The 23,620-nt window shown below is 37.5% G+C and overlaps 1 protein-coding gene across 2 annotated transcripts in view; it reads left to right on the plus strand.

The window, feature by feature from the left end:
• The first annotated feature begins 134 nt into the window (after positions 1 to 134).
• Positions 135 to 23,620, plus strand: part of GABRA2 (gamma-aminobutyric acid type A receptor subunit alpha2) — a 61,555-nt gene continuing 38,069 nt past the window's right edge. Inside the window, exons 1-3 of one of the 2 annotated variants that reach the window (XM_064652911.1) lie at positions 135 to 229; positions 845 to 933; positions 3,467 to 3,582. In XM_064652911.1, the coding sequence (XP_064508981.1) occupies positions 863 to 933; positions 3,467 to 3,582 (187 nt within the window). In that variant the 5' untranslated portion in view covers positions 135 to 229; positions 845 to 862. Of the gene's footprint in view, positions 230 to 381; positions 934 to 3,466; positions 3,583 to 23,620 lie in introns of those variants that run through there. The other variant, XM_064652912.1, reaches the window with a different exon arrangement.

Raw genomic sequence — 23,620 nt, forward strand, 5'->3', positions numbered from 1 at the left:
GCCTCCGCGCACAGCCGCGCGCAGGCACGCGGGCGCGCGCCCGCCGCTCGGAAGGCGCTCGGTCCCGGCCGCGCTCGGTCCCGGCCGCGCTCGCCGCCGCCGCTCCGCGCTCCCCGCCTCCCGCGCCTCCCGCGCCGCCTGCCCCGCCTGCCCCGCTCGCCGGCGGCGCCTTCCTGCCCTCCCTCCCTTTGCCCCCTCCCTCCCCGTCCCGGCCGCCCGCAGCTCCCAGGTAGGGTCCCCGGGGGTTCCCGCCTGCCGCCGGCAGCGCCTGCCCGCGGCGGGGCTCCGCTGCTGTCCGCAACTTGTCGGTCTGCGGGGGCTGTCCCCCGCCGCCGCCCCGCGCCCCCCTCCACTGCCGCCCGCGGCGCCGGCGGCCGCCGGTGCTTTGCCGAGCAGCTGTCAAACGTTCTGGGCGCTCGGCGGCGGCGAGGGCGGCTCGCCCGCGGTCCCCGCACCGAGCCCCGGCGAATGGCATGACTCTGCCTCCCGCCCGCCCCCCCGGCTGCGGTGTGCCGTAGTGAGGCGAGGGGTGGTTAAACCCCCGTCCTCCCATACATACGTTTTTTATTTTTGTTCCTCTTCGTCTTGGGGCTTTCACATCACGGAACAGGAAAGCATCTGATGAGCCGGCTCACATGCCACTTCTGATCATACGTTGCCTCTTTGCACAGAGCAGGATCGTTGGGAAAGATGGAGATACAATAAGTTGCTAGTAGTGAAAAGTGCTGCGGAATTTCAGTGGTTTCTCCAGTGAAGTGACATATTTTTCCTCCAGTTAAGTTGAAAGCACTGCTTGGCGGAGACTGTCGTTGAGAGTGGGTTTGTGTTTTTCTTGCACCGTTAGGTTTTGCAAAGAGCGGCGATGAAGAGGAAACTGACACTCTCCGAGATGCAGTTGGTTCTTCTCGTTTTATTGGTGTGGCTACCAACAAGGTGAGAGGATATTTAGTTTTGTTGTTCAGTGCAAACATGTATGTTCCAATCTGTTAAGAATAAGCTTGTGTGAGAGCTTATAAAAGTATAGTATGTCGTAACGTAATGAAAAAATCTTTCTTAGCTGTTTGAATGCAGTATTACACAGTTTTCTGAGCAAATGCAGTAGAATGTAGTTTAGGGACCATGAAAGCCTAGTCTTTTGTCCTTAAACAGTTTGTGAATTCATGCTTTATTTCACCATTAAAACAGCAATTTCTTTAAATGCCTTATTGGATCTTAAAGATTTATTGGAGTTACTGTATCACTGTTATTCTGTATCATACAGAACAGTCAAGATGGAGAAAGAGATTATCATGAAGTCACACGGCAAATCACGATCTCTAAAATAATGCTTAAATATTTTGTAATATGGGCATGTCTTTTTTTTTCTTGATTTTTTTTTTAGTCAAACATAACAGAATTCAAAATGATATTAAAGCTTTAGACCTCTAGGTGGAGATAGCATACAACTTCACAATCACATAAAATAAAACAATAACATAATTTATTAATCAACTTTTCTTATGTTAAAGTTCTCCATTTCTAAAGTGAGAGCATAAGAGGAAGTAATTTTAATCACATAGTACTTTTGTGTTGCTTGCAGTCCCTAAACTTGTAATTAATTCTAGTTTGTAACTTCAGTTTACTTGCTTTGGTTCTTTGGCTGCAGTAGGTCTTGTCCTAATATGGTAAGGGTTATATGCCAAATAATGTAAGTTTTATATGATTTTAAAAGTCTGCAATTATTTTGGTTTGTTTCCCAGTGAACAAAATATTTCTTGAAACTACATTTTCTATCTCACTTTATACCTAACTATGGTGCAGTATTAGTTGAGTCACAGTGGGCCAGATCCTGCAAACCCTACTCAAGTGAGTAATCTTATTGACGTCAAAGAGACTACATGCGTAATTAAGGAGTTTATGCCTGAGTAAAGTTTGCAGGATTTGACCCTAATTTGATATAATTTTAAGATCTAATTTCTTAGTGGAGTCTTGGGTTCAAAAAACTGTTGTATCTTAAAGAGAGGCTTAAAAATGGCAGAGACTTATGGTACAGAAATACATTTCACAAACAAAAAAATGATCCATCCAATAATTAAAATTAAGAAAAAACTGGACACATCAGTAAAATCACACATGACGTTTTGATGTGTTCTTTCGAAGTTATCTGATTTGGGTCGATTATGTGTTTTATGTGGTGGAAAGCACCAACTGCAATGATTTACATTTAAATACTTCCTCTATGCTGTTGAACTGGAGACCAAGATAAAGCCCTGTCTTTAGTCATTTTATAGCTTGCTTTAGAGAAAGCATCACCCAAACCTACTTTTGGTTTGGAGGAGGAAGAAAATATGCTTGCTTTTATGGCATTCAGAATGCCTTGATCAGTAGTTCATTCAGAGATGATAAATACTCAAACGTTTCAGGTTAAAAATTTAGATGGCTGGAAAAGGTATAAATGGTAATGCATGTAGCATATGATGCTTTACTCTCTTGATACCAATATACTGGTATTAAGTAGGTAAGATTAACGAGCTCATGCATTTCACATGCGTGGTGCTTAAAATTGTTGGCACAGTAATAGTTGCATATGTGAGGCTTTCTGCATGTGAGGGTTTCCCTGACACCAAACCCCTTTGATCTGGGTGCCCAGGTCCCAGAGGACTGTTAAGCACCATAGCTGCCTGGGCAGCAGGTTCATGTTCCAGTCCCTAGTGTGTTCCACAGAGATTTGACCCATAAAGGCTGTAATGTCTCTTTCTTTATCGGGGAAGTTTGAAACAATCGATGAGCTATAGATTCTTCTTTATTCTTTATTTATTATTTCTTTCTCTATCCGACTTTTATAAGGTTTGTCTGCATCTAGTGGAATATGAGATAATGCTTTTTATGACAAAATAACATTTTAAAAATATGAAGCCTATTCACAGCTATCCTGCAGCTTGCTAGTCAGCATTGTTGTTTCCACCCACCAACTGCTGGCGTCAGAGGACTCCCTGAGCATGATCACTGGAGTTTTCCCTCATGTTAGTTCTTCTGGTCATGTACATTACATGACCATTGGGTGGAAGCATATCCACAGAATTTATCCACAGATAGAGTATACCTAAGTGAGGACAGATAAGACAGAGCTGGAAGGAGATGGTCCTTAAATGATGTGCCACTGAGGCCTGGGAAGCTCTTTTAGGCTTTTTCACCTACACAGCCAAATGTCTTATTGGAGCTTTGAAACAGCATTCACAGTGAGGCAACGATGACTAGAAGTAGAGACTACTGGAAAATGACTTCCTTGAAATTTTAAATAGTATGTCATTGACTCTTACATTTCTGAACTTGTTATATATATACATGTAAATTGTATGCTCATATGCTGTTAACTACACCCTTCCCGTTAGAGTGCAGCAAGTTAAAGGCCAGCCTGAAAAAACTGCATGTTGAGTGTATCTTAAAACATACCTAGCATTTTCTAAAATGTGAAATGTCCATTTAGATCAGTGCTGGCTGACTCCCTGGAAGATGAAGCTAAGAATAACATCACCATCTTTACAAGAATTCTAGACAGACTTCTGGATGGTTATGATAATCGCCTCAGACCTGGATTAGGAGGTAATAAAACCAATTAAAGATTGATTTTTTAAAAATCAATTTTAATGTTCAGATTTTATGCAATGATATTCCTCCTTCAGGGTTTTTTTTTTCCTAACAACTGGTATGTATCTTGATAAATTATTTATAACTACATTCACCCAGATGAATCATTTGAAGTTTGAGGAAGATAACATCTATGAATGGAAAGGAGGCACTTTCACACATTTATCTTAAGTAAAAAGAAAAAAAAATCTGGTGATTTAACAAAGTAAAACAGAATGAGAACAAAAATAACATCTAAAGCTGTTATTCCAGCCAGGGAATTTTGGTTGAACAAGGAATGCAGGCTTGATTTCCTGCAATGCGATGAATGTATGTTTTTAGAAATCTGCACAAATGTTTTGTGTGGTGTGTGTGAATTCTACGCTGTAGATTCATTTATTGGCCCAGTAAATTCATTGGAAATGTATTTTAACTTCCTTGGAACTAGGGCTTCATTGGTAATATAAATTTTGTTTCTGGGCACCTTGCACTTATTTAGGCATTTGGAAAAAGAAATAAAGAAAAAAGAGAATACTGGAAGACAGAGGTCACTGCACTCTAGTGCCATGATTGTCCACTATTTTTCAAAATGTCAATTCATATTTTCATTTTAAAGCTCTATGCCAGCTTATGTCAGTATGTAGGCAAGAAATTTAAATAATTTGTGTGGTGTTGAAAACATTACTGTGCAAAAAGATCTCTGGCATGGGGAAGGGCTGAATATCTTAGTTTTGATAATATTTTAGGGTATATCTGTATATCTGCTGTTTATGCTAACATTAACATGTATGTATCAAATATAACACTGTTACTATTACTGTTATTATTTGTAAGAGTTTTGATAATTATCATTTTCAAGTGGAAACTGTTTCAGCTTGCTAAAACTAATTCTAGTGCAAAATCCCTGGGAGTCATTCCTATTCCTGTTGATTTCAGTAAGATCAGGCCCAAAGCTAGAGACGTGCTCTACCTTCCATGGAAATTACAGTAACAACTCAGTTTGATCAAATTAGGAATTAGTTAAAGCTCACAGTTTTTATCCAACACTATTCCATCCTAACCTGTGGCTCTGCTGCTCTTCTGGTCCTGGAGAATCATAGCTTGCATCTGACACAGCAGAAAGTGGGAGCTGGCGCTGGCTGGAAACAGCTTTCTCATTATACATTATTTTTAACCTAGGATATCTTTTCATGTCCATTTCTGGCCTCTGTATAATGGAGGCTTGTGAAATATTTTACATTTGAAGACTTTTTAATTTAGATCATACATAAAATGGGACTTATAGCACGGTTGATGTGAGAATTTATATAGGGATATTTTACATGGAATTTTGATTTCTTTGCAAAATACCCAAATTTAAGAATTTAGGCGTTGTATACACATACCATGACTTGCAGAAACATTTCATATCACCAAGCTCCTGTTCTGTTGGCAGGTTCTTTATTAGAAAAATAATGAAAGTTTATTTTCTTGTTTACAACAAGCAATGTGCCATTTAATCAGAGCAGTCTGCATTTCCTTTGCATATCAAATATTCTTTTTAATATTAAAATTTAAATTGTTAAGAACATGATATTAAAAAAAATCAAATGGATTTTTCTTTGAGATTTTTCATTAAATCTACTTCAAAATACTTTCCTCTTTTCCTGCATGAAGCCTCCTAGGTAATTAAAACATACTTTGGGAGCACAAAAATTAGAGAATTTACATCTGTTTGATATTAGTATACACGACAATCAACCCATGCAGAACATGTGTGAAATGGAACTGTGTCATGCATATTAAACCGTGATGATTCATGACACATTAATCATAATCTTCAAGAATACTTCAGTTGTGGATGGATGGATTCCTACAGTTTAAAAGAACACTTGTAAATGCCAGTTGTGATAGTCCGTGATATGAAGTATACTAGACAATGCTTTTGTACATAATGCATAGTAATTATGGACTTCTATATATCAGAAATTTTGTAGCACTTTATCCCTTTTTCTCTATTGACCTATACTCTGAAAAGAGGTGTGGAAATAATTAATTTTTTTTTCAACACTATGTGCCTTGTAAGCCCTGGCAGTTTCTAAAAGTGTTTTTGCATAGATTACTGCATTCTGACCATGATACACATCATTAATTTAATATACTTAGTCTAAGTTCTGTTCTTGCATTTTTACGAATCTGAAATAGCTCAGCTGAAACTAGTAGAATGTTTACTTTGGCATAGCCGTTTGCATAATCATGCTACTCTGCTATGACTGAGATCACAATCTGGCCTAACATGTGCTACAACAGAAATAGTCCAGGGTCTGAGATGGATTCTTTTAAAGTCTTCTGAAAGCAAGAGCTGTCCATCAGCCCACTTTCACTTGCTGTGAAAGACATTTTCAGAGATGTCTTAGAGCAAAAATTCAGCTCATTCTTTTAGTAATGAAAAGTTTTAGCTTAACACTGTCAATTTAGCTAACCATTGACCCACAAAATGGAAACATATGGGCTCCTTGAAAGACTGTATATAAATTCAGCTGAGTAAATGTATGTTTGGGAATTAGTTCTTGAATTGAAGGATAGATTTGTAATTAATTTTACTGGGAGACTTGGTGTAAGTACTTACAGTATGTAACTTGATGCTTTACTGATACATCGCTGGACTTCATAGCTTGAAATTTCAACAGCCATATTTGCATCGAGAAGAACTATAGAAATTTATACAGTTTGAGGATCCTTCCACAAACTGTGATCAGTCTTACCAGCTTCAGGAGTGGCATTCTCATTGTAAACAAAGAGGTGAATGCTGCTTGTTAAAAAAAGAGGAAGGTGAGACAGTAGGTGGGTGAAAACTAAGGGCCACTGTAGTTCCATTTTGAGTGATCCATCTCTGCTTTCAGATGTTCTGAGTGCTTTAAACAAGAATCTCTGTTGCATTTCACTTACAAACAGACCAAACCCCTTTTTTCCCCAAAATATTGTAAATAAATTGGGCAGAAAAACTGAATAAAACTGAGAGGAATTGTAGCTGACTATTGTTGTCAAAGAGATGGTGAGGCCTGAGCACTTGTGGGTATGATCTTTCAACTTTGGAGCACTTTTGTTGCATGGAATCGGTGTAGTAGTGTAGAATATCAGACTCAGTGATTGAAAGTTTTATGGAGTGCTCACCAACATGAGCAAAAGGGAAACCCCATTTTTTCACAGAATACCCATCCTCCCCAGATCTGGAGAGCTATATACATATATATATATATATCTCTATCTGTGTTTGTCAAATAGTTGTATGTTGTCAGTTGCCAGGACGCAGGGCCATGATCATATGCTGATAATCTGGAATATGTTAAATTTAGGGCAGTATATTTATACATTTCTGTGATTCAGAGTTTTTAATCAGCTTCAAAAAAGTTTGTAGTTGCACCAGTCCCCTAGCTGGGCATTCCAAACTTAGCGGTTTTTGTCAGCCCCCAACATGCTTTATACAAATTCAGTGTATCGTAAAAGAAGATTCTTTGACTATTTCTGTTGCAGAACACTACTGGAAAGCTTTTACTAGTGTTTTTAAAGAAAAAAATTGCAGTTTCCCTACTCAGTTCTGGTTGCTTCCTTAGCCTTTCTTGGCTCCAGTTTCATCTTTTGGAAATGGTAATGTCTCTCTGCCAGAGCAATTCAGAACAGCAGTTGCATTTTCTAAAATCCCACTATCTTTGTAGTTATGCTGGGACACAAAGAAGTAAGCTATTGTATGCTCTTTTTTTACCTGGAAGAGCCACATAGAATCTTCCCAAAATAGTGCTTTCAGAGGAGTCAGAGAGAAACTCAAGTTAATTTATATTAGTGTTGTGGATAATGTGTATTGGCAAAAAGCGTTTCTTATAAAAAATGGAAAAGAAATAGAGAGGAGGATATGAAAATCTCATTAATTACTTATCCAGGGCATGCAGATGGTGCTAAAATCCAAGAACAGAACTAAGTCGTAGCTATAAACATTCCAGGGAATGAATCATTAGGAAAGTGGAAGGGTAAAAAACCCTCAGAAATCTCTTTGATACAGAAGAACAAATCAGCAAAAATTATGTAGAATAGGATAGTGACTGAGTGGCTAGACAAAGATTATCTGTTTATCTATCTATCTATCTATCTATCTATCTATCTATCTATCTGTTTAAAGTCTGTGAATAAATGAAGAGTGAGGGTAGCAAAATAAAAAGAATGCTATCACTGTGCAGAATATTGCAGTTGGGGAGAGTGTTGCCTGATGCAAAGTGACAAAATGTTGCACCTCAGAAGAGTTAACAGAAATTTAGTTACTTTACAGTAAAGTTATCTATGGCTATAAAGGAGCTTGTCTGGGAGGATCTCCCAGTTCACTGAAAATGTATATTCAGTACTGTTTGTTTTTTTTCTCCTGGCAAGGCATCAGCCTGTGCTTCTAATGCTAGAATTACTGCTGACGACACCAAGGCTGAATTAAAGCTTTGCTTACTTTTGTCTCATCTACAAGGCAGACATGAAAGCAAATACTGCAGATTTCTGTGTAGCTCATTGGTGCTCTTTGTAAATAAGACTGATGGGATGGTTGAATTTTTCAGAGAGATTTGATGGGCCAAGACAAATATCACCTTTTCTCTGTGATGCAGTTATTCTGGGTTATTTAGAAAGTAGTTGAAAAGCAGTAGTTTTGCTGATATCCAAGGTACTGTTGACTGTTTTGTACTAAGGCCTTTTATCATGTTACATAAATCTTGCAAAGATTTTTTCTGTCTGAAATATAGAACTGCTTCTCATTCAGGCTGACTAGTTTAAATAGCTAAGTACCAAAGGATTGCAACATCATAGTCCCAAAGTTTTTATTACCCTTGTGAAATGATACAATTTGCATAATGCCATCTGAATTGGAAATATAATTATTATTTAAATAATCTAACTCTGAAACATTTTCAGAAATATTTAAGTGCATTAGAAATTCATCCAGGATAACTTTGGGGGATTTTAATGGATTTCATGGATTTTTAGTAGTGGATTTTAACCAAGTAAAAAGTGAATTTAAACTGTAGTAATCAATGTATATGTTGCTTGCAATGACAAAATTGTTAGTAATTCTCTAGAAACAAAGAGATTTTGTAATACAAAATTAAAAATGTTCTGGGTTACACTAAAATATGTACTTATAAACAGTATCAGGGAAATCCTTTGATGTTTACTGGCATGGAGTCCTCCATTTTGTGTTTTCTTTGTATAGGAGACACACAGAAAATTACATTTCAAATATTTTCTTTAGTAAGATATACCAAAAAAAGACTGCTAATTAAGAATGTAAGAAGGAAGCTATAAAGATCTCTTATTCAGTTATATAACCACCTAAAAATATTATGAAAGTTTTGGTGAAGAACTATTAAAAGAGCAGTTAATAAAACATTGATGGCCTTTGACTTTTTGGGTTTAGATATATAGGATGCAGGCAATATTTGTAATACCCTGCTCTTCACAGAGCTGGAAAAATGGACCTTAAAAGTGTGTTTAAGAAAAAATGGCAGTTACAACATGCTGTGATAGGAATAGGCATGACTATTTTAGAGCTGTTGATTTCTGCTTGTGTGGTAACAACCAATATTTAAGCAAAAAGTCATGCATAATTTGCAAGACAATTTGTTGGCAAGTTTTGACATTTTATTTTCAGTGAAAACTAAAAACTTGGGATTAAGTGAACATGGAGAACTCCTTCAGCATGGAGAACTCCTTCAGCTTCTTTGTGCAGAAAAGGCTGGGGGCTTTTTAACCTTTGTTCTTGAAGCCTCTGATGGTAAATATATATTTAAGTATATTTCCTGTGTTTTAGCACCCCAGAAAGAAAAAACTGCCACAACACATACATTTGGCATAGCACAACAGGCTTCTACTACATTCAAGGCATGACTGTGGTGAAATTAATGTAATAATACTATCTTTATTTATGATACATAATCGAAAATGACAAAAAAATGAACAAGAATTGTTTTTTTCCCTCCTTAGCTTTACTAGGCAAACTCATAACTGTTAGGCCAATGATGGTGATTTTCAACAGTTGCAGAGATAATGGCTGCTCAGAGATGTGGTGGAGTTTCCATCTTTGTGGAGACACTCAAAATTTGACAGAATATGACCTGGGCAACCTGATCTGCCTTCAGATCTGGCTCTGCTTTGGACCTTCCAAAGGTTCTTTTTAAACTAAATTATTCTGAGATTCTGTGACTGACAGCCAGCAAGATATTGAAATAATGGCTGCAGTTTTCCATCTTAATTGACAAAGATGAAAAAAATTAAATTTAGTATGTCAGTTCTTGAAGATATAGTTGGATAAAAACATCCATGTAGATGAAAAGTTTAGGCTGCTTATGAACAGAAGAATGCAAAATGTTGTACAACTGTCGAGCTTATTATTCATGAAAAATCCACTGATAAATAGAAGATTTGGGATAGACAAAAAAGATCTGCAGAAATGCAGAGGATATATCCTTCTTTTATGGTCTTTGCCTTGTATTTTTTAACATTCAGCAGTCTCTTGACTTGACTAATAGACTAAAAGTGACTCTAGCCACATTTTTCCTACCATCACCATAAGCTGGGATCCTGAAAAGGGTTAAATATTGGAAAAGACAGTATTTTAAAGGTGAGGCACTGTATTTAATTTCTATTTCATTTCTGTTTCATTGAATCATTCTCAATTTACTTTGGCAGAGTACAGGGAACTGAAAAGCTGCACAACACTATATCCTAGAAATCAACACCTCTTCAGGAAGCACCCAGGAACCTCTAAACACTGCCCTTCTGAAGTGCCCCAAGACACTTTCCAGAATTCCTCCTGTTTTATTCTTCTGGTTTTATATTGCCATTCCCTTTTCTAAATACCTATTTTATACATTCTTATAGAAAATGTCCACCTGTCTTCTTTGACCAAAATGTCATTAATTTATTTCATTCCATGTAAATATAGCTTTAACCAAATCCAGGTGAGACATGCCATGTAGGTGCAGCTGTCTACTCTTTTTTTGTGTTGTGAAACCCAGACTTGCCTTACCCACCTCCCAGGCACAGTCACTAATATCCAGCTGCCTGAAAGATTTCTTATCTAATGAACCTGGATGGGAGGCAGACTCCTGGGTAGGTAGAAAGCAAAAATCCTTTTCTATCCACAGATTGTATGGCCTTCCTTTGGTGCCAATACAATTTTGCTGGTGTTGTTGAGTGGTCTGAGATAGATCTGTTGATTCTGGCAGTATTCCTGAGTACATATTCGTGTGTCTGTTTTCTTGCAATGCCACCATTTCGTGACCATTTTTAACAATAGCCTTTTCAATGCACAATCTAGTGCATCCAATTTTTAGAATTAATAATGTGGAGAGAAGAGAGGGAGGGGTGTTTCATCAGCAAGGATCATATAGAAGGCCATTGTAATTGCCTGTATATTAAAACTGCGCCGGCTTTGTTTTTTACAGTATTTTGGTCTGTATTAATTGTCGGTATTAGTGGCTACTATTAATATTTAACAGTGGCTTCTAAAGATGCCACAGGTGATGATGTAGAACAAAATGCTGTTTTCCAGCAACCTAGCATTAGGGTAATACAAGCCAAGGTGAAAAACCACTATGAGCGAGAAACAGGGGAAAGGGCAGGAGGGTGGGACAAAAGAGATGGGGAGTGAAGGAGGGAGATAAAGCTGTAGTACTATACAGCGACCACTTTTAAACAACAGGCAGATTAAGACAGCTGTATGATAATTTTTTCAAATATCCTTTGGAAACTTGAAAGTAGAATGGCATAAGCAGTTTTATTGTTATGGTACATGCATACATTTGAATTTCTGACATTAATGTTGTTCAACAATGAATCATCTGTCTCAAGAAGCAGCTATAGTGGATGTCTTGCTGTCCAATTCACCAATCTGCTAAATTAAAGCATCACTGGAAGACTTTGAATTAATACTGTCAAAAAGTCTAATAAATTTTAATTATAAGAACCAAAGCACTTTGATATGTCAAGATTAATCTTTAAACATATTTTATGTCTGTTTTTTCCATGTTAATGCTTGAATGAAATTAATCATAAGCTAAAGGAAATTTTGTTTACTGCTGTCACCTTAATAATAGTTTGCTTTATAGTGCAGAGTATGTCAGCACTAGTTTTCTGAATTTGTACATCAGAAAGGTATGATTCTGCTAACCTTCTAGAAGTGGTGTTGCTATTTGGGAACCATTTGTGTGGTTACTTTGTAACACACAGTTCTTGCTTCACATTCCATAATTCCTTGCCATATGTTGAGGGCTATTTAATAATTAGAGCGGTTAACTTTGTGAAGGCAATGTAAATCAATTTCTCTCTTACCTGAGATTCTTGTGCACTCTTTAGTAAAGTTGTGCAGCTGCAGAGATTGGATATGGTTACATCTAACCAAATTACATTCATTTTTTAATATACCTACTTACATATTTGGTTCTGCATACCCATTTTTTACTTGAACCAGTAGAGATTGTGCATCCTTATCTGCAATTTGTTTGGAAAAACATGGATGCCTCATGTTCCATTTGCTTAATCTGTGTTTTTTACAAACTGTAAGTTAAGTATTTTATAATCTTTTAGTATTATGACTAATAGACTTGATTGCAATTCAAATTCAGTGCCATGGACTACTGACCATCACTATGTTCTGAAACATATGGTTCAATAAAAATCAGTTAAAGACTGTTGTGCATTGTAAAGCGACATCCCTATCTTGTAGACTGCTTGCATTTCTGATCTTTGATGGGAAAGTAGTTTCCTGGAGTTACCTGTCTATGTTTAACACCTTCTTCTTTTTTAATTTAAAAAATTACATTCTCTTGATTCCTTGGATACCTAGATGTCATGAAAGCAGTGTATCTTCTGACTGAATGATTGACCTGTTGTTAGTTCTTCTTTTTGTTGATCTCCATTGCTTGGTGCTTATTCTCTCATTCATGAGAGGTGATTGTGTTCCAACACATTCCCTGCTTTTTCTTTCTAGTATCCATTGTCAGTTGTCCTAAGACAAGGACTAGCTGTCCTACTTCCTCAGACCACTTCTATCAGGAAACTTGGAGTTAATAGAGCTTATTAGAGTTATTATTTGCATCCTCTCAAGTGTGTGAGCCTCTCAGCACAACACCAGAGAGCAGGAATGGAATGGAGCAGGGAAGATAGTCTGTGTTTATCTTTAAGAATTTAGAGGTGAGTTGAAGGGACAATTCCTGCCCTTAATACACCAGCATAATGTTCTAGATATTCATTCTGAGTGACAATCTAAAGGCTACTGGAGAAGCCTTTTTATGCTCATTTTTTGAAGTAATTTATATTTTTCAAAATTTAAAGGTTAACTGAATGAGAAGAAGCTGAGGAGCAGTTGGAATGTGGTGTATATAAATGAGGAAAACCAAAAGTTTTAGCCTTAGATTCAGTGCTGTGTTTATAATGCCCTCAGGATGCCTTGCCATCCTGAGGGCATTCCATAGTGTTTCATGGACAGTACTTTTCTGTGTCGATAGCATTAGCTGAGCACCAAATGGCGAACTTCTTTATACTAGATCTTTAAATGCGAACTTGCTACTGCCTTGCCTCATACAATTTCTGAACAAAAGGGAGGAGACTTTCACCTGGAAAAATAAATAAATAAGTAAAAATGATAAGGGAGAAATATGAATGCCTGTTGTTTGAGATAAGGAAATGGTCACATCTTTAATAATCCCTTTCCGTCTGCTGGGTGCTAAAGCTATCAGAGAATTCTTTATGTTTCTACTAGACATTTTTTCTTTAGTGACCGTAAAAAAAAGTGAACAGATAATCTTGTTTGCTATTGCATAGTATGCTATTTTTAGAATAACCAGTTATTTTAAAATTATATTCTGTGATACATGCTATCTGCATTTTCACAAAGTCATAGTATCTGCTTAGAAGAATATGCACTTTAAAAAGGTGGATTCTAAATAAACTCATATTAGGCATTGTTTTGAATAAAAAAAATACTGCTTTTTAATTTATGTCTGCAAAAAGTCCAACCTGTTAATTAAAATCAGATTCTTGCCCCAAATATATAGTCTTTCTGCATATAGAAGCGTGATGGGTTCTGAAAATCCCATGGCCAGCCAGAGGCGAATTCTCTTGTCACAGGCAAAAATAAAAGACAAATGTGAAGCTGCTTAATCCAAGCTCTGGGAGTATCCTGGGAGTATGTTTTAGAGGAGATTCTTGGAAACACTGTTATCTGCAAACTAGGTTGGAGACATTCAAGTGACTCATCTGTGGGACTTTTGAGTGCTACGATAACACTTCTTGTAGACACATTGCACAGCCTTAGTCTAGACCTTTTTTATTATTAACTAGATAACAGTAGAGTAACTGACAACTCTGTAACATGTTAAAATAGGATTTAAAACAATTGCTCCATTGCTGACCATGTTGGTATTTCTTGCTTTTTTGTGGGGGGTACTTATTTGATTTAAGTGTTAAAATGATTCTCTGTTGGATCAAGCCATGAACTCGTTGTTTGTCAGGACTCTTGTTTAGCAAGAAGCTTGTTATCCATGACCATTCCAAGAGCTGTCCTGCCAAGCAAAAAAATTTTAAGAATAAAAAGAAAGACAGCTTGGCAGCCAGTCTGATTTGTGCTATGTCTTGAAATCCATACCTCTATTCCTCCTTTTGCTGCATTTTAGCAACCATGAGGAAGAGGGTCATGGAAAGAAAACATATGTCTACATGTTCTTATGCACACTAGATATTTAGGGTGTTAACATACACACAACCTCCAGCTGATTTTAGTAATTCATGCTGGTTTTTTTGAGAATATTAGAGTAGTCTGGATCAACATTAATTTCCTGTACTTCACAGTTATTTCACCTGGCTTAAAATAGGAACTGCTGACTGGTTGATACAAGGATTATAATGCTGTCTAGGTTTGTTTGTTTTGTTTGTTTGTTTTGTTTTGTTTTTGACAGTGTGTCACAATCTTCTGAAATACTATTACAATATTTTATACAGCATTACCTATTAAAAATATATTTGAGGATATGGAGGCAAAAAATGCATTAAAAGTGCCCACTAATACATAGCTCTATTAAATAAAAGTACTACCTCTTTCTACCATTGGTTCCTGTCATGCTTGAATGCAAAGTACAAGGCTACCAAAAGATAAAAGAACTGTAGCTCCATTTTTAATGACTGTATGATCCAGGACTACAGTATCCAGGCACTAAGCACAAGACAGTAAAATTAATTTGTCTGAAAGGATCACCATTTTCAAAGCTTTCTTATGTCTGTTGATCTCTAGAGGAGTTCCCTCAGCCTTTTGGACATTGGAACATGTGAATTTCATACTTTGCTCTAATAGCAGCAAGCTTTGGGAAGATGCTTACTTCTAGTGGCAGAAGGAGTGTTTGCCATAGAACAAGCAAGACTGTCCTTCCCAGAGCTACGTCACGGTTTCTGTCAGCTCCAGGGTGACAACTTATTTTGCCATGGCTGACCACAGAGGCATTCTCCAAAGGCTTCTGCTGAAGCTGGGCATTGCCAGGGAAAGGCTGTTTCAGTGACTTCAGCAGGCTCTGGCATGCTACCCAAATCTTCGTTAAATAGTTAGCAAGCTAATAAGCACTGTGACGGTGTTTATTTAGAAAAAGTAGCATGTAGTTAAAGAGTGAAATCCTCTATATGTTATCTGTTTAATATAGCAGTTTCTTGGTCATTCCAGCGTGAGTTTTGTGGCCATTTCACAGGTCCTTGGTTTTTTTTGGGGGTGTGTTTTTGTTTGTTTGTTTGTTTGTTTGTTTTGGTTTTTTTTTTTTTAATGTTTAGAATGCGTGAAGGTCCTGAAGGAGAGCCTCCTTTCATAAATTGTACTTTCACTGGCAAGTTGACATGTTGCCAGCATAAGCCAAAGCGCCTCCTAAAATCCAACTTGAATAACATCTAGGATGAGTGCTCTTGGTTAGAAAAGCAGCTGGGCCTGTGTAACAGGTGATAATCAAGAAATAAGCAAGCAACTAAAATCAAGTGAGTCTGGAGCCACCGTGCAATAAAAGCATATCTTAAGAAGCCCAGACTTGGCTGCTTTATGACTGTGAAGAGAAACTAGAAGCTGCTGCTTTTTAAAAACGATACTGCTGTTAGGGGTAGATGTGGTCTGGTATACAGGAGGGGCTGTCAGAATGAGTATGTCAAATAAGATGGTCTATAAATGCTGTGGCTTGGAATAAAGCACATACATTAAACCTGAAAGCAGCCTTGAAGGGTAATGCAGCAGAATTTGCCAAGATGTTCCATGTTCCATATTTGGGGAAAAAAAAAAAAGAGAGAAAGACTTCTAAGTTCTGACAATCAGAAATAAATTTGAGAAATTTTCTGCCTTACCTTCATGTTATGGTTTCCTTTCTAATAGCACAAGTCTCTAAGCAGAGTAGGCAGAAATCTGGTTGCATGAGAACAATAACTTTTCCCTCCCTACTTGTGTGATGACACTGATTCAGGTCAGTTTAAATAATTACTGCTCTACTTTATCAAAGTCTGCTCCCTTCCATTTCCAGACTTGTTTGAGTGCTCTTGTTCTCTTTGTCTTCCTCTGTCTCATTATTTAGAGAGTGTTGGGACAGTCTGGTTCATTTTAGCTTTATCATGCTCATCCAGTTGATCTAAACAATGGAGTAGTCCTATTTGTTACTCAGTTGGTTATTATAAACAGTCTCTTTCCACCTTGCTGGAAGCTGTAGTGTCTAAAGGGACAAGGTTTAGTGCTGATATTTTATTTTTCATTTGAATGACGTTTAATTTTGATTTGCTGACAAATGTGTCCTGTGTTAGCTAAGTTTCTTTTAGTTCAACCTTTTAAGTAACCCATTTCAGTAAGATCACATTTCATTCAGCAAAACTCAACTATATTTTCAATTTCATGTTCCCATTGAATGTTTTGTGCAATGTTAACTAAAACTGACTCACATCAGTAGTTTATTTTAGAGCTGACTGCTTTTTAGTTTTTTTTCCCCATGGTGTGTGAGGATGTAATGAAAAGGGAACAAAGTGAGATTTGGTGGATTTCATGGTAGTCTGGCATTATGGGAACAAATTTCACATTGCCTATGTGTTTAGATTGCCCTTCCCAATGATTTAGTTCACTTATTTTAAAAGTTTTGTTTTTCCCTTTGTTAATTGTACCATAGTCAAGATTACTGTTTATAATTACCCAGTTGTTGCAAGCGTTTATACAACCAAAGTGTCCATGTTCTGTTAGTATCTTTACAACGAACCTGTAAATTGGAGAAATACTCTGCTTAAAAGGTAGGGAAAAAAATCCAAAAAGCTGTCTATATAGTTAATTACTTCCTTAATCACTTGGCAGTGGATACCTCTGAGATTGTCAAAATGTTGCCGGAGGTGTCAAAAGCCTATGAAGTCCAGCAGTAACAAGTGAGAGTATCTAAATATCTTCTTTTCCCCTTGCAAAAAACCAATTAAATTAGACACTTCTGGGTTGCTTTGAAATCTCTCTCATGTTGAAGTACTGGCAGGATTCAAGCTAGACACTGGTTGATTGATTGGCCCAATGTGATATGGGCTGCACCAGTCAGTACAGTAGCCTTCTCATCAGGGCTGAATTACATTCTAGCTTAAACTTCTTACTTATTCCCTACCTGATTTGGAAAAGGGATCTGAATCAATGTCTCCCACTTTCCAACCCTGCTATGGAGACACAGGACTTTTGATTGTTCTGCAAAAGTGGCTTCTTCCACTGGAGATGTTTTCCTTTGTATAAAATATCTACATATGTGTCAGAGCATGGACTGAGATCTCTGTTTTTACTGTTGGACTCTAGAGCCATTCAGCCCCATTACAGACTGAAGGCTTAGATTTGTCAGTGCCCACAACTCCTGGACCTTGTGTATAGTGGAATTCCTTGCTTCAGACAGCTGGGCATCCTGTGTGGAACATGGGTAAAGCTAGGCATATTGGCACCCTCAGAAATGGTGTGGGCATAGCCTTAACTGTCTACAAAGGTGGTACATAAAGTCAATAAACTGAGTAGGGATCTGTCAAGCTGAGTGATTAAAAATGCTGAAGAAAGCATGCAGCTGAAGCCTTTTCTTACTGACACATGAAACATCCAAGTTTGGGGGTGAAAACATTACCAGTTTCCTCCTCATCTGTTCACAGGGATGTTCCTCCTCTAGAGCTCATGCCATTCCTCCTTTCTTGAAAAGAGCCATGAGAGTAGCTGATAGCCAGGTGTAATGGAAACCTCTTAGACAGAGAGCAGCTCTAGTCAAGTGCATGCTCTAATTTAAAGCACAGACATGAACTCAGTTACTGTGTGTTGGGTTCTGTCTTGACCACAAAGGTGAATTTTCTAAGACAGAGCATGCTTCCTCAGTCTTTGGAAGGAATTGTTCTGCTTTGTGTAAATAATTAGATATTGAGCAGAGGCTTCAATTTATGTCTGCTATATCCCATGAGAACTACTAAGCTGTGGAATCAGTCTTTTGCTTATTTTCTTGCTTTCTCTCTCAAAGTCTTTCTGGCCCAGTAAATTTGTGATTATTTATAGTTTGAGGAACTTGTTGGGACTTGGTTGAGAGCCAGTTCTTTAAGCTGCTTGGCAGCATTGGGATATTTTTGCCTTAAGGTGAAAATATAAGCAGCCAGGGAATTTTAGGTACTGACAATATTAGACAGCAATTTAGGACTAAAGGGGATTCAGACAAATATAAGTGCAAAATTTAGTCATTATGATGTGAACCACAGAGACATTTAGATTAATTTTATTGATTTAAATGGAAACCTGGAGCTTAAATAACTTTGTGGAGTTTGTCCAATATACTTAAAGAGATAATTGGGCACCAAAATCAGTCTTTAGCCCTACCCTTGAGTGACTTTCTTAAATTTGTGGAGTAAGTCTATAATAAAGTTAAAACTGAATCTCAAATGTCACTTGTATCCAAGGGTCTTCATTCATAGGACCCTTTGGAAATGTGTTTAGTTTTGTCACCTGAAGCAGTAAGGTTTGGAAAGGTCTCTTGGGAGAGAGAGAAGAAAAGGTAGTAAAGATAATGCTTGTGTGTGATCTGCACTCTTCTTTTTGAGTGAGTTAAACCCCAAGTCTGTCATGTGCATGTGAATATTATCTTAGTAACTTGTACATGTTCTCTCAGCACAGTGAGAACGTTGTATTTTTTTCATTTGCTATCTAGAAACAGTACTCTTACGGTTTGCACCAATGTCTTTTACATATAGGACAAATAAGAGTAAATACTGACTGTGGCAATATACCAGATTATTTGAGTTGCAGATGTGCCTACATATCACTCTGTGCACATTTTGTGGGTAATCTACACCTAAAAAAAGCTGTTATCTTTCCCAAGTCATATTTTCTGCTACAGAAGAAAAGGGTGTTGACAGTTTATCTAATTTTTTTTTCAAGGTCAATGTGTGTTTTTTTTAATGGTCAAAAAGTCTTATTCATCTCTAGAGATACACCCACATTTAACTGAAGTTTTGTATCATAGTAAATTCCTGCTATTTTGTACCAGTTTTATTCATTTCAGAATAACAAATACTACTTTGCTGAAATAAAAGGGTGAGCTTATACACAAGCCAAGTATTCTTTCAGTCTAAATGACATAATGGTGTTTATGGTATTGCTTTACAGGACTGCCCAACTTCCTGAGTTCTGTGTAGGCCTTTGGAGGGTCTCTGATAGATTTTATATGAGGCTATTTAGTAAATGATATAGTGTTTGTTAATAGATATAAGCTCTCCAGAGGGAAATGAGTTAGGTTCTGTTAGCCTACTGGCTTTCAGATCCTGTATCTTTCTCCAGATATTTTTTCCAGAATATATTCCTGTTCTAGTCAACACCATGAGCAACTGAGTACACTGCATGATTCTGGTTTTATTTACACCAAAGTGAATCAAGAGAGCAACTGCTAATAGTAACATTTACAGATATTACTAGGTCTTACTGATAAGCTTACTCTACACACAGTTGGTTAAAGATGGAGTTTTGAAAGAGAATTATGGCTCATATTATGAAATTGTCTTGCCGATAGAGTGAGACCATTGGAAGTGAAGTGCTGATGTCAAGGAGGGAAGTGAATTTGTTTCTTTTCACAGCTGGCTTCAATTTACAAATTGAAAATGTATTTATGTAAGGCATATGTGGGGAAACTGTTGTAATTTAACAGTGGATAATGAATGAAGATGCTGCGTAGTTGGACAAATAAAACTGTCACATAAACCGCCAAAACCAAGCATATAGAAATGGCAGAACACTATTTTGAAATATCTATGTTCCTGTGGATTTTGCTTCTCTTACGGCTTCAGGTTGCATGACCTCCTCTGACTCCCATTCCCTGCCAGCCAGGCAGCCAGCGTCTTCAGCTGTCAACAGACACACTAAGGAGCTTGTCAGATAAGGGCAACATGTTGAATTGGAACAGTGTTTGATGGATTAAGACCCTGGCTGTTTCACCTGTGCAATTTCTGACTTATATTACGAATGACATTTTCAAAGCCTTTGGGCAACATTGCCAAGCGTGCCCCTGGAGACTATATTACAATGTCAGAATAATGTCAATTCTAGTTAAATAATTTTTATAGAAAAATAATTAAAGTAACATCAAGCTTTTGACAGCATTTCCACAAAAACTCAGAAATCCTCAGATAAGGCTCCCATAGCACTGCAACTTGACCTCCTTTCTTTTTTTATGTAATTAAAGAACAGTATTTTATTTTCACTTCTCTTTTTTTTTTTTTTTTTTTTTACATGCTGTAGCAGCTCTTTATTTACAGCCTTACAGTGTTCTCATGGGTACTATTAATTCTACATCTAAAATAGTGTTTGTCAGAAATTTTTTCGTACTATGCATTGGAACTGCACATGTATGTTTTAAAAGCTCTGTCCCACCAAGAATACTTTTGATGGCTTTAGATTGCATCAAAAAGATTGCCTTCTTTTTTAGCTGCCCAAACAATGTATTTACAGTTTTATTGACTGAAAATTCAAATTAGAAAAAAAAATCCAACCCAATCTACTAGCCTGTTTTCTTGTGAAAACAACCTTTATACATTAATCAATAACATAGCCAGCTTCATGCAAACAAACATCTGGAACCTTGCTGATGGTTCATTCTGAAGACTTTACAATGATCACACTCCTTTCTTCTCTTCTTTTAAACATACATAGAATGAGCCTGTTTTATCCCTACTCTCTATGAAGAAAGCACTGTAGATTATTTTGGTGAGAGGAGGAATGAGCAATACACAGATCATTCTCAAATATGAAAAATAGTCAGAAAATTAAAATGATCCTGCCTCAGAGTTCTCCAGGAAAGGGAGAGCTCTCAGGTATGCCCAATCCTGCATGTCTAGCTATCTCACATAGCAGATCTCTCTGCACCACGTCAGAGATTCAGGCAGCTGAGAAGGGACATTTGAATGAAAGTGGATAAGTTTTAAAAACTGCCTGACAGGCAGCAGGCCAAAGGAACTCATTCAAAATTGTAGTGCTGCTGTGGAATTTTCCAGTTTTGACATATTGGTACATGCTGAGGAGGGACCTTTTCATCTGACTTTTCTGATCATCTCCATTACTCAACCTGTGTTGATCTAGACTTCAGCCACTGCAAATTCTCTGCCAAACAGCCTGCTTCAGCTGAGCCAGCTCTTCTACCGAGGAACAAGTCAGCAGGACTTCAGATCATCATAAAGGGTATCCCCACAGCAGGAGAGCTGGCATAAAGGAATAGACAGTGGCACTGGTATCAACTCTAGCTGAGCTCTGAACCGCTTTTCTAATTTTTGACAAGTAAATGATGTTGACATTTTCCAGTGTGGATACTTAGTGTTGGACAGCTGTAGCTAGATTTGGTAAATACCTGTACTTCACATTACTTACACTTAATTTAATCCTTCTGCCTCAGCTTTCCAAGTATGGAAAATAAAAGATAATAAAATTATTATCTTCAGAGAGGAGTTGTTATAATTAATGTTTTTAAAATCCTAAATGTAATTAAAGTACCCAGTAAACCTTCCAGCTAAGGATAGATAAGGATGTATAAATCTTCTGCAATTTGGTATATTTATTGCCTTTCCTTACTTTCTGATTTATTTTTTTTTGTCAGTAATGATATCATGTCAGTTCAAGTAAGGAAAGGGAATCAGAAGAAACAAGTGCTTGAGAAGCATGTGAAATATGATCTTAATAGTTATTGCTTTTATTACTTCCAAAGGATATGCTTTTCTTCCTCTCTTTACATTAACTTCTGCAGTCTGAGAAGTTGACCTGATCTAAGTCAGGTAAGGCTTCTCTTTTAACATTTCCTTCTTTTGTGTACTTTCCTCTTTTCTTTTTTCCCTGCCTTCCATTGTTGTGTTTTCTTATTTTTCCTTTTCCCTCAATCTTCTCATATGTAGTAACTTTTCAGCTTCTCTTGACGCTTTCTTGCTCTGTTTCAAGACCCTCTACCTACTCCATTTTCTTCCATGGTGTGAGCAGAAGCGTCCGGGTGGGGTGCCTGCTGTCAGGGTTAGCCCTCATCTCAGGAGAGAGAAACTGAGTTGAAACTCACTGCTGTCACCATTGCCTGCATTTATGGTGATTAAGAGAGTTTTGGCAAAAAAGAGAAGTAGAGGTACACAATTTACATTCATCCATTCCCGTTCTTGAGGCTATCAGGGATGACTTTGTGCCAGGAGTTTTTACACACATTGAAGTCCTTATCTTAATCATGATAACCTGAAATGAAGATATTGCAGCTGAGGGTCTATAGATAGCAAGCTCCTGCTTCTCCCATTCACCTCCTCTCCGCTCCTCAAGTCTTGATTTTTCATTTCAAGGATCTGAAATGATTTGAAGTGAGTAACACACTCCAACAGGGGGGAACTGTTGTAATAGCATTAAATGATAAGTTGTAGTCAATATGTTTGTTCTCCTCTGTCTTCTCTGCTCATTTCTGGTGGAAGGATAGATCCAGAAGTGTTTGAGAAATAATACTATAGAATTTGTTGTTTTTTTTTTTTTAATTTAAAACTTGGAATGCAAGGCAAACTTGAAGATGTCATGTCCTGTAGCTTATTATATGCAAATTTTAAAATCATTCCCATATATCAAATAATAAATAGATGCAAACAAAGGATAGCAGTAGAATAAGGTTACAAGAGGACCATGCTTCCAATTATTTGGGGGGTCGGGGGTGTGCAGTAACTTTGTTGCCTATAGTAGGGTTCCTTCAAATTATACCAATATAATTGGAATTAACCTTGGTGCTCTGCTGTTGGGATACTTGATTGTCAGCTGTATTTTTCTAACACCAGTTTTTTTCATGGAATTGTAATTACGATTTTGTATTGTCATCACAGTACAGTCCAAATTTCACAGTTGGTCCCTGCAGCACCATTTTACCTCCTGAAGAGTAGCTCTCTTGTCGCTCTTCCGTTTCATTCCTGCCTGTGCCAGGTAACCATTTGGAGATAATAATCTTTTTTTCTGGACAGTCTCCCACTGACAACATGAAGTCACTAGTCCTCTGAACTGTACCTGTGGTTTCTGTTTCTTCGGCCAGACCCCTACTTTATCCTTGTGGAATATCAAGAACAGTGCGGACTCAGCACCTTTTGTTGTCCACTGACATAAAATTTGTTTGTAAGATGTTTGGAATAGAAATCAACTCAGCTTGTGTAAGGATGCTTCATAAGGTATTACTGAAGTCTCTATCACACAAATAAACATATCTCAGGACATGCGGAGAATTGTGCTTTTGAACTTTCAGAGTGACACATAGTAAGAGTCAGCCTTTATTTATTTCCTTAAAAAGCAGAGATGATACTGGAAACAAGATTCTTTTTTGTAGGAACGTCTTTACAAAGTCCTGAATTCTAGTGTTTGGTTGAAGAAGGAAGTTTCCTTATAGATGACAATGCAGGAATGTTCCTTGCTCATGCTCCAGAAGCACTATATCTTTGCTTCTCCCTTTGAATATGCACTGCTCCCCATGCAGCT

Source organism: Pseudopipra pipra, chromosome 4, assembly GCF_036250125.1.
Source record: "Pseudopipra pipra isolate bDixPip1 chromosome 4, bDixPip1.hap1, whole genome shotgun sequence".
NCBI lineage: Eukaryota > Metazoa > Chordata > Aves > Passeriformes > Pipridae > Pseudopipra > Pseudopipra pipra.